This window comes from Myotis brandtii, unplaced genomic scaffold (genome assembly GCF_000412655.1).
Source record: "Myotis brandtii unplaced genomic scaffold, ASM41265v1 scaffold806, whole genome shotgun sequence".
Taxonomy (NCBI): Eukaryota; Metazoa; Chordata; class Mammalia; order Chiroptera; family Vespertilionidae; genus Myotis; species Myotis brandtii.
The window spans coordinates 361,968-373,552 of record NW_005371249.1 but is presented as its reverse complement, the minus strand read 5'-3'; the positions used below and the strand labels follow the sequence as shown (position 1 = coordinate 373,552).

Sequence of the window (11,585 nt, the reverse complement as noted above, 5' to 3'; positions counted from 1 at the left end):
CAGTAGCAACATTACAGTTATGAAGTAGCATCAAAAATAATTTTATGGTTGGGTCACAACATGAGGAACTGTTTTTAAAGGGCCAGAAGGTTGAGAACCACTGCTCTACATGCTCCCCTCACTTTGTGGTCTATAATGGCTGTCGCAGGTGGGTTAATTAAAATGACACTTCATCAGATGGCATGTAAAACACTACTTTTATCAATTCTAAAGTTCAGGATATTCACTTTTGTAATGAATTTCTACCCTAAACTGGAGTTTCAAAAATACTTTACAGCAACTGCTCCCTTACCTAGTTGTCCTCATCAAGCTACACCGACCTCTAGACACAGGGCACCTTACAATTTAACATGTAAACCAACAGTGTGCTAATATGGCTTCACTCTAAAACAAAGGAGCAGCTATGAAGTTTCAAGCAGATAGAAAAATCCTGAAACGCACGAACATCTAGACCCCTAGCCTGGGGTAAGCATGACCCAAAGGGATATGATTACAATAGAAATTACTGGCAAACTGAATTCACCAAGACAGTTTTACACTCAGTAGAAAAAAAATTTCACTTGAGAAAAGCTTTAAAGATCAAAATACTTTGCAGTTTAGCTCTCTGGAAAATTAAGTTATTTGGAACTCCTCTTGTTCCAAGATGGAGTCCCCATAGGAAGCTGCTAACAATCAAAATAGTGTGGCTAAACGTATTATCAACACAAATACTAATAGATCAATTTACCACACACACACAAAAAAAGAAAATGTGCTAGTAACTAACCCAACCACAAAAGACCAAATGGGACTTAAAAAAGAAAACTTTATTCCAAAAAGAATTACCAAAAGAAGCATGTTAACTCTGAAACATTTAACAGGTTTCATTTAAACTCAGTCACAAAATTCAAACAAAAACAGCTTTGTGTGCTTAACCACTTTTAATGAAACTTTAAAAACGGAAACATGTACTGTAGAGATTGCCCCATAATTTGGGAGCCATTTAGGCAAATATTTAATATGAAGGGGAAAAACATCAGCATTAAAACAGAAGTCTCAAATGTAAGAATAGGTGTTCAAGTCTTTGACATGCATTTATATGCATGAGAAAACAAAGAATTAATTTAGAAGAAATCAAGTCTTTCTTCAAATATGATCTCCTATCTCGCCTTCATTTTGACCGCATACCCCTCATGCTCCATACTTCATCTACACTGAACCAGTGTTGGTCAACATGATTGGCTTACTGGGAAGCCCTCCAGATCCCATTTCACAAATCCTGTCTACCACCCCATTATTTGCTCACATGTTTGCACAGCCTTCTGAGTATTACCACTGTAATTGAGCTAGGGAATTTCAGGTCTCCAAAGAATGATTATATATACACAATTCTGTTTTACCGCACAGTTCACAATATATAGGTGATTATATAACTATAAGATGAATATTGACTATTGAGACAAACAACATCAACTTTGTCTCCAACACAAATGAAACAGATACACAAATTTCCCACCATATAGAGGTTGTGTTTTTAGTCTGTGGTGCAGTCCTGAGGGCTCATACCACTTTACGTATGTTAAATATGGAATCCATAACATCAGACATGAATATAGGAGGCAAAACCAGAAGTGCCCCGTGCTCATGAGCAGTCTGTGTCACATATGTAACAGAAAGGGCCACTTTTAAAGCTTTTCAAATAGTTAATCATATTTGCCTTTTCAGAATTACTGTACTAATTCACACTGAAGGTATAAACAATAGGTAGAATCTTACTTGTAACATAAATTTGACTTATTTTCAAGTTCAGACAAAGCTGTTGGTTACAAGTTCTGTTAAACTTTCTGTCAAATTTAAGAAGTCTACAGGACAACAAAGAACCATCCCTGGTAATGTATTTGCAGTTTGGTCTTCAAAAGCTGTAAAAGGTGACAAAGAAATCCAAAAATGTGAGTTAAAACCATTAAAAATATTTATTGTTTGTAAATACCACATATTTGAGACAGCAGAAACCAAAGCGTCCTCCTTTATATTCTCACTTCACTTGTATTTTACAAAGTGCTTTCGAACTTAAGATTTCTACCACCTGTGTGGAGTGTATAGACAAAAGCAAGCCCTGTGGGACCAAAGGCCCATGGAGTCCACTTCCAGGGCCAGAGCATGACCCCAGGCTAACACACCTGCCACATGCTGAGCACCTAGACAGGCAGTACTCAGGGGCTCACACACAAATGAGGGGTCATGCACCACAGTACCAATGTCATTCATTTCTGAAAGAACTGCTTCCAATCCTCACCCTTGACTCTATTTGATAGGCCAAAGGACGCTACTCACATTTATTTGGTGAGTTTTCTGAAATCCTGACATCTGCACCTTGGTTGCTCAAGTAAACTGCCATTTTTAGCACAACACTGTCAAACAGAGCTGTTATAAATCTCCTGAGCTTGATTATTGCCTAACAAATGCTTGATTATGCTTCCTAATCCTTTTGGTTGGAAGAAGGATGTTCATTTTATTTGACCAGCCATACTGCATGTAGAGGTAAACATCTGTTTTGGACTATCTGCCCAGAAACTGAGTAAACTACCAATTGAGACCCTGATTTTATTTTGGTCATTACGTGCACATTTTCATATGCAATTACCCAGCCTGATGAAAAACTGGTAGTAGGAATCCTAACTACTATGCCATGTCAGATGCTGGAAAGCAATCTTAACTACATATTTACAGATGTAGGTTTTAAAAAATAAACCACTTTTCTAGGATGTTTCATGATTACTAATCATTCAACTGTTGTATGAATCATTTTGCCTGATTTATCGGGAAAATACATCTTAAAAGCTGATTCCTTTGACAAATATGTTTTTGTTAGGTAAGGGATGACTAATCTATCCAGCTATTACTAGTCTAGAAATTTAAAATTAACCCTTCAAATGTCTTTATTTAGATCTGATCAATTTATAAATGTAAATCTAATCATGTATTTCTAACAACCCCCCCGCCCCCCCCCCCCCATACACACACACACACACACACACACAAAACAATGAGAAACCAGAAATAAAAACCTGGGATTCTATTAAATAGACTTTCAAAATAAAGTTTTATGGAAGTGTTTTCTAAAAGGAGTTTCAAGAGAACAGAGTACTTGAATAAGACAAACTAGTACGTAAAGGGGGAAAAAAATCCCAAAGCTATTTGCTAAGTTGGCAACAACAATTCAAAGAAATTGAGCTAAAGAGAGTTTGATCTTTACATAATTAATATGAAACTTAATAAGATGAAATGCCTATGACAAAATTTAAGTCTCCCCACCTTTTGGCAGTGAAATTAACATGATATTTTGGACAGGTTTAAGGTCACATTCAGAATTAAACAGAAAACTTTCAAATCCAGAAAGCAAATGGGAGCTTTCATTAGCTGCTGGAGTCTACCATGCCTAAATAGAAACAGCGTGGATAATGACTATCCCAACAGGTGCTGTTTCAAAACTAATACAAGCAATTTATCATGAAAAGCTTACACCTATTAAGCTTTCTTCTCTGTCCTGCTCCTTGTGTATATGCTTCAGTTTAGCAAAGACTACACTTTGCAACTCCTCCTAAGAGGAGAGAAGCAAGAAATGGAGTAATAAAAGTAAGCCTGAGAATTCGAGGGGCCCTAAGAGCCTTTTCTCTGGCTGGTCATGGCCACTTACGTTTTAATAAGGGTTTAAAGATTTGGGGGGAAAGACTATCTTGGCTATTAGTTTCCTCAGCAAAAGCCATCCATAGACAGACAGCTATTAACCAAGCAATTAACCCAAAGTTCTCAGGTAATAATTAGAACAAAACAAAACAGCCCGGCCGTTGTGGTTTAGTGGTGAAGCATCGATACCCAGTCAGAGCCCAAGCCCAGGTTGCGGGCTCCATCCCCAGTAGTGGATATTTGGGAGGCAGCCAACCAATGACTCTTACTCATCACTGATGTTTCTCTCTCCCTTCCTCTCTCTGAAATCAATAAAAAAAAATTTAAAAAAACACACCCCAAAACCCTTAAATTCTTCTATTGAAACCTTTTATTCTGCATTTGTTGGTGCTTAAGGAAAACAGCTTTGCCATAATTCATTGTGCCCTGAACTTACGACACCAACTTATATTGGCCAATTAGGAACGAGGCCAAACTACATTCTTCTTTAAAGGTCTAGTCAGTTGGTAAATGGCACTTAATTATTTCTTTCATGTAATCTTTAACAGGAATTCATAAGTTGCATTGATTATGCCCCAAGAGATGAGGGACCGGTGGTAATTTAGATGGGCACCTCTGAAAAGATTTGTCAGTTTCCTGTCTCGTTCTAACCAGATTATTTTGAAAACCTTGGGAAAAGACTGAAATTCCCCACCAATCTGAGACTGCATGCGAGTTTTTACAACATTAATTGGAAAAAACAAGATTCCCAACATGGCACCCAGTAGACCTCCACAGATAAAATCATTGACCAAATGAGCACTGTACGTTGTTGCAGTAGGCAGGTGCTCCTTAATGGGACCCCGGAGGCCAAAAAACAGGACATTGCTGAACCCATTACGGAAAAGAACAGGTATGAGGCCTCGATAATACTCTCCAATTCCATGGCATTTCAGTGCCTTGAAAGCCTGGTAAGTGTTTGTAAATTTATCATGATGCTTGTGGTCTTGAAGCAGTGTCTGAACTCTTTCCAATGGAGTGAAAATTGCTTCTGTTGTCCCTGCAAGTATTGCTGCCATGCTACGGGTTGCAAAATCTGGGGTACTGATATGCTTACGGAGAAGGCAAGATAAATCCTCATACAGACCAAACATAAGTGCCAGTGTAGTTGTCTTCTGCACTAATGGAGGAAGAATTCCGCGATACAAGTTTCGAAATCCATCCCTCCTCAACTGAAGCACTGCATCCCTGGTTTTGATTCCATACAGCTGTTGCCGAAAGAGGACCTTCTGAATGGGAAATGTGATCGCTACGTTGCTGAAAGCTGCACAGCAGCCACACAAATAATGTTTCCTTTCACCAACATCTGTAATATGAGGTGATATATCTTGTTTTGAAGATGTTATGATTGGCGACCTCTTTTTATGAGCTTCTGAATCCATCATGTGGCTTAAGATCTGTCGTGTTCATGAAGGATTTTTTTTAACCTACAAATAATAAAATGACAATAAACCTTTAAAAACAGTGTTAAACACATGGATTTTTTCCCCAAAACCTTCCTCCAATTTCTGGACACTTTTCCTTATAGATTAGCAGTTCTCCAAGTTTTTCCAAGGACTCCTGGAGGTCCCAGAGACCCTTTCTGTGGTCCAGGAGGTCCTCCCTGTTCCAACTATATATGACGTGATGCTGGATTTTCTGCATATACTTCAACCAAAACAACTTACTAGTACAACAGACTGAATGCAGAAGCAGATATGAGACACGACCTAGCTTTTAAGCCAGACATTAAAAGAAACTTACAAAACTGTAAATCACACTCTTCTCAATATTTTTGAACAAGTTATTTTTCATGAAAATGTTGTTTATGTTAACATATAATGATTTTTATCATCGCTATTTTAAAGTAAATTAATATTTTTAAATTGTTTTAATTTCTAAGACCACAAATATTAATCCACATAAATAAAGGCTCTTTGGCATCCAGAATAACTTTTTGAAAGTATTTTTTTGATTTTAGAGAGAGAGGAAGGGAGAGGGAGTGAATGCTTTTATTGATCAATAAAAAAAATGTTACAGGAAAAAAAACCCCAACAATACTTTATTTAGGGGGGTTCCATTTTCACTCAATAAATTTTATGTATTTCTCATATGCTTCTTCACTTAATGACATAGTAAAACCCTATTTTTATCAATATACATATAAAAAGCTAAAATTAGTTTATATTTTCTAATTTCAGAATAACACTGTATTTTCCTTTCTTACATTTTTCAATTAAATTGATCTCCATCTACTCAACTGTTTTAAAAGTTAGTGACAATAATGAGGTCTAATTAAGACTACAAAAGGCCTACAGTGTCAGACCGATGAGACAAAGTTCCAAATTGACAAAAGGCAAATAGCAGTACCTCTCTGAAGCTCGTTTCCACACTTAGAACCAAACCAATGCCATTGACCCTGCAGGATTAGATTAGAGTGAAACTCAGCAGACAGTACCATTATGTCGGGTCCTAATGCCAGGCCAGTTCAATTCCTGGTCAGGGCACATGCCGGGGTTACAGGTTTGATCCCCAGTAGGAGGCGTGCAGGAGGCAGCCGATGATATTCCTCTCTCATCAATGTTTCTAGCCCTTTCCCTTCCTCTCTCTTTCTAAAAATCAATAGAAAACACATTGTAAAAAAATGGATTCCATTTTTTTAGTACTAATGATCAACAGAGAATAGGGCCTCTTAGTTTTCAAACATGAGAAGGGAATATATATTTGTATATTATTCCTGTTTCACTAAAGTTCAACCATCTTCACCCCTTCCCACAAACACTAAATCAGGAATCTACCTTGAACTCTGGTCAAATACTTTTAAGAAGCAACTGGGATGATCATGTGGATACTGGAGGCAGAACCCATGTAACTTTTAAGAGTTACAGCGAATTTAAGAGTTACACCACATCGCTACTGTGTGATCTTCAGCAAGTCACCCAACATTTCTATGGCTGTTTCCTCATTTATAAAATCAGCATGTTACCTACCTCGTTGGTGATTAATTAACTGAGTTAATGCATAGAAAGCACCCATGAGAGGAGTCTAGAACACAACAGGTGCTCAACAAGGATAAGCTACTATTAGCATGCTTTTGGTAATTACTCTTCCTTGTAATATGGGCATAAATCCTATTTGGCCATGGTGAAATATTCTTTTAATGTATTGCTAAATACCATGCTCTAATATTTTATTTTAAAACTTCACATCACTATTCACAACATAGACAAGTTTCCAATTTATTACTATCATGTCAAGTTCAGGTGTCAATATTTCATTGGCTTTGTAAAAAGAATCTTTTTTCCTTCCTTCTGATGGTGAACAATTTAAATCTTATCAAAATTATCTTTTCCTTCAAATTTAAAAATATTCACCTTTAGAAGGGGAATATAGTCAATAATATTGTGATAATTTTGCATGGTGACGTGATACCAGACTTAGTGAGACAGTCACACTTGAATATTATACACTTGAAACTAATAATAACATTGTATACCAACTGTATTTAAATAAAAACAAAACAAATTTACCTGTGACACCATCTGGGCCTGGTGTTTTGAGGAATAGTAGCTTTTTGGTAACGTTTTCAATATTTCCCATTGTTAATGGATGTTAGGTTCTCTTTTCTGGAGTCATTTTGATAACTGGATTTCCTTTAAAAAAAAATCCTGGTTTATTTATAGTCTCATAAAGCACTTTCGATCTAAAAAAAATACTTCTAATCTTGTGTACTTATATTCCCTTTTTTCTTGAGCAAGGTAGCCTGTTATTTTTTTTTAAAATATATTTCTTTATTGATTTCAGAGAGGAAGGAAGAGGGAGAGAGAGATAGAAACATCAATGATATGAGAGAATCATCGATTGGCTGCCTCCTGCATGCCCCCTACTGGGGATCAAGCACACAACCCAGACATGTGCCCTTGGCCGGAATCAAACCTGGGACCCTTCAGTCTGCAGGCCGACGCTCTATCCACTGAGCCAAACCAGCTAGGGCAGCCTGTTATTTTTTAAAAAATATTTTAAAATTGATTTTTAGAGAGAGGGAGGGGGAGAGAGAAACATTGATGTGAGAGTGAACACTGATCAGCTGCCACCTGCAGCTGCCTCCTGCCAGGGTTAGGGGATTGAGCCCCCAATCCGGAATGTGCCCTGACCAGGAATTGATCCTGACCAACTGAGCAACACCAGCCAGGGCTAGCAGGCTAGCCAGTTTATCTAGTTTACATTCTTCTCATCTTGACAAAGAAACCAGCATTTGAATTTTCCAATTTTACTTTTTTAATTTTTAAATTTGTTTTTCCTCTTTATTATCACTTTTCTCTTGGTTTGTCTACATTTATTTTATTCTAATTTTTTTAGTTAGATGCTTATTTTTATTTGCTTCATAATTTTAATGCTATGCATTTTCCTTTCAATAAAACTTTTATTACTTTTTAAGATATTCTGTGGAGAATTGTGGTTTGATGGTTGCCTCACAATCTGTACCATCTCCATGGTGGCTTTGATTTGGGATGACTGTCTATGCACTCTTTTTCAGAGTCCAAGCCTGTTTTGGCTTTGTGCGTCATATCATATTCTTTATGTTCAGGAGAAGAGCATCTTTCTCATGGCCCACAGGAAAGATCCTACAGGAATGGAACCTGATATTGGGCAACTGTCCTCCAGTCTCAAAGGTTCAGTGACAAATACATCCTCAAGCTGACCTTCATCAATGGAAAAAGCAAAAGTGGGGAGCCAGGTTCGCCAAGTTTTTTGCACACAGTGGGACACCAGTCATGGCATAAGAGCATAAAGCACCCAGGCTCTATGACATTCTCACCACAAAACAAACAAACAAAACCAGAATAGCCAATTCTAAAAGCAACCATCTTTCTACTGGCTCATGCTGAATTACAGGGTGAGGGAGAAAGAAACAGAGAACTTTATATGGATAGAGTAAGAAATGTTAAAAGTGTCCATTTTGGCCTGAAATTTTAGTCCATTCTGGATAAAAAGAATTTTCTATAACAAATATGAAATGTTGACATTCTGATACCCTCCTTGATCTGCTGATTGTGTTGCTTTGATTTGCTTTCTTGGAAAAGCATTTTTGCTAAAATCTATAGACTTCCACTTTCATATCCAGCAGTACTTTATATAGAATAGCATTGTGCCATGCAGTATTTGAAGACAGCTTTTAAAAATTATTAATCTGTTGCTGACTTTGTTAATTTCTGTTTCAACAGCCATTTCCCTTAATTCAGGATACAACTTGTTATGTATGAGTTTCCCTTCACACACTATTTTGTGGGTATGTATATGTCTTAACAAGAGAATTGGAAAAAAATAAAACCAAAACCACAGCCTTTTAATTTGTTTTTAAACAGACCTTCTGCCTGTTACATTTTGTATTCTTAACCAATTAAAGAAGCCGATAACATTTTGGGTTTTAAAAAAAATTATAGATGCTCGAGAAGAAGTTTGCCGAGTTTAGGGTTTGATAATTATTGATTACTTAATCTTCAATATCCTTACTTCTTACTGTTTCAGCTAACTGACATGAGTTTAAAAATAAACTCTTATTAGTACTATACTAAAACTTAGCAAAGAAATGCTTCACATCTATGTAATGCTTTTTCTTCAGTTTCAGAACTAAACATTATAATCAACAAAAATATTCTAAATATTCAAAAATATAATAAAACCCCAATATGCAAATTGACCGAACAGCAGAACTGGTTGTTATGATGCGCACTGACCACCAGGGGGCAGATGCTCAACACAGGTGATGCCCCCAGGTGGTCAGCCAGGGCTCATGGGTGGCAAGCATAGTGGCGGGAGCCTCCCCACCTCCGCTACAGGTGGGCGGTAAGGAGAGCAAGGGGTCCCGGACTGTGAGAGCCCCAGATTGCGAGAGGGATGTCTGGCTGCCTGCTTAGGCCCAGGGATCGGGCCTATGCCAGTAGGTGGACAACCCCCGAGGGGTCCCGGACTGCGAGAGGTCGCAGGCCAGGCTGAGGGATCGAGTCCCCCACTGGGTCTCTACTGTACATATAATTACACAATACATTGTGACAATTTATGAATGAAAACAAGTTCACTTGTACATACTGAACACAACATATTTTAAATTCTAAAGTTGCTACCTACAAGCTATTTAACAGTATATGTTCCTTGATAATACAGACCAAGTTATTTGTACACCTGAACAGTAATTTGTCCATGTTCATTTTTAATTCTTACTGAAATGGTACTAGCATTACTTTCTAAAATTTCACAAATTAAAGTTATTTCATCCAGTTTGTAATGACTCTCAGTAATAACAGGACTGCTATTAAGCAGAAAACAGTGGCTAACAGAAGTTAGCATGTCATTTATTAACCACTGTACTGAACTATTTTTTTAAATTTTTAAAATATTTTTATTGATTTTTTACAGAGAGGAAGGGAGAGGGATAGAGAGTTAGAAACATCTTTGAGAGGGAAACATCGATCAGCTGCCTCCTGCACACCCCCTACTGGGGATGTGCCCGCAACCAAGGTACATGCCCTTGACCGGAATCGAACCTGGGACCCTTCCATCCGCGGGCCAACACTCGATCCACTGAGCCAAACCGGTTAGGGCTGTACCGAACTATTTTGAGAAATTTTAAGAACATTATTCTGAGTCTCAGACTTCAAAAAAATATCTACAGGCCCAAACACAGGAAAAAGAAATGTAATGAAACCCAGACTTCATAGATTGAAAGCTTTCCCTTTAGTTTCATCCTGCACAACAGGATGGTGTGAACAGGCTCTTAACTTGGCAACGGAAGGAAGGGCAGTGTGCACGGTATTCTGGGGAAATGAAGTTTAGAATTTTTATGTTTATCTATACCACGAACATGGTTAAATTTCTTTGCTAAACTGATTTTCAGTTCTTTAATTGCAAAATTTATTTATCATAGTTGCACACTCCCTAAAACACTCCAACTATCTCAACATTAGGAAGTTAATGAAGTTGACTTTCGAGCAACCGCAAGTGTCAAACTTTTGTTGCATAAGAAAACAGTGAAAGTCTAAATACTCGCTTAAATTTACAGCCCACTTAGATAAACAAGACCCAGATGCGATCCCAGCACAAAGGTCTTTGTGCAAAACCGTGGAGAAGGCGATTGTAATTCTCAAAGGATGTGAACTCCGGCCCGCAGACCTGACTCAGCATTCAGAGCAAGACCAGCCTGGTTCTAGTCCTGCTCTTGCCACTACACATACAAGCCATGTCTATAACTTAAAAAACCCACTTCTCCGGGCTTACCTTCATCTACCAAAGGAGAGACCAGACAAGTCCGTTTCTCTTAGAGATAAGAACTTGTGATTTTTCTCGGAGATGCACTAGGGTGAGTGACTCCAAAGTGCCGAACCTGTGCTCCGGAACCACTCGGGAACCGGGCCGGTCCTAGCCCCTTTTAATTTCATGGAATCCTCGCAAAGCAAGGGCAGAGGCGGCTACACATTCAGCCAGGGCTTCACCGCTTACAGGTAGAGAGACAGGTGTTAACTCAGACCAGCTGCGCACGGCTGGCTGCAAGGGGCAAAACAAAAACCATGCCCGAAGGGTAACCATAGCTGAGGCACTGGCACGCTCCATCCAGCTAAGCTCAACGCCGAATAATCAGCAGATTTACAATGAGCAGCGCCATCCACCTTCTCCCCCGCCCCCCAAACCTTGTTTGTACACTGAGTTTCGCACCGCACGAAGCAACATGGTGTCGCAGAATAAGCCCTGTCTGTCCGTGCGACTGACTTACCTCTTTGCAGCGTCCATTCGGCCAACCTGTGGGAAGGGGGAGGGCGGGGGGTGGCAGGGATGCCCCTTCCGTCACCGACGTTCCAGAGTCCGGGGTCCCGGAGCCCCAGATTCCGGGGCGGGGGACCGCCGCC

General features: G+C 38.8%; 1 protein-coding gene across 2 annotated transcripts; it reads right to left on the bottom strand.

Moving 5' to 3' along the window:
• Positions 1-3,941: 3,941 nt before the first annotated feature.
• On the bottom strand, positions 3,942-11,579 carry SLC25A51 (solute carrier family 25, member 51). Of its 2 annotated transcripts, XM_005883921.2 has the most exons (4): positions 11,453-11,579; positions 7,215-7,337; positions 6,055-6,103; positions 3,942-5,132 (listed from the first exon to the last, which is right to left on the bottom strand). In XM_005883921.2, exon 4 carries the CDS (start codon positions 5,088-5,090, stop codon positions 4,197-4,199), a length of 894 nt encoding a protein of 297 aa, XP_005883983.1. In that variant the 5' UTR covers positions 5,091-5,132; positions 6,055-6,103; positions 7,215-7,337; positions 11,453-11,579; the 3' UTR covers positions 3,942-4,196. The 2 variants fall into 2 exon arrangements, with proteins under 2 accessions (XP_005883983.1, XP_005883981.1); XM_005883919.2 differs by lacking the exon at positions 6,055-6,103.
• Positions 11,580-11,585: the final 6 nt, after the last annotated feature.

What these genes read in the sequence shown, in the direction of transcription:
- SLC25A51 (XM_005883921.2), bottom strand. Translation starts at nt 5,090, where the DNA reads ATGATGGATTCAGAAGCTCATAAAAAGAGGTCGCCAATCATAACATCT.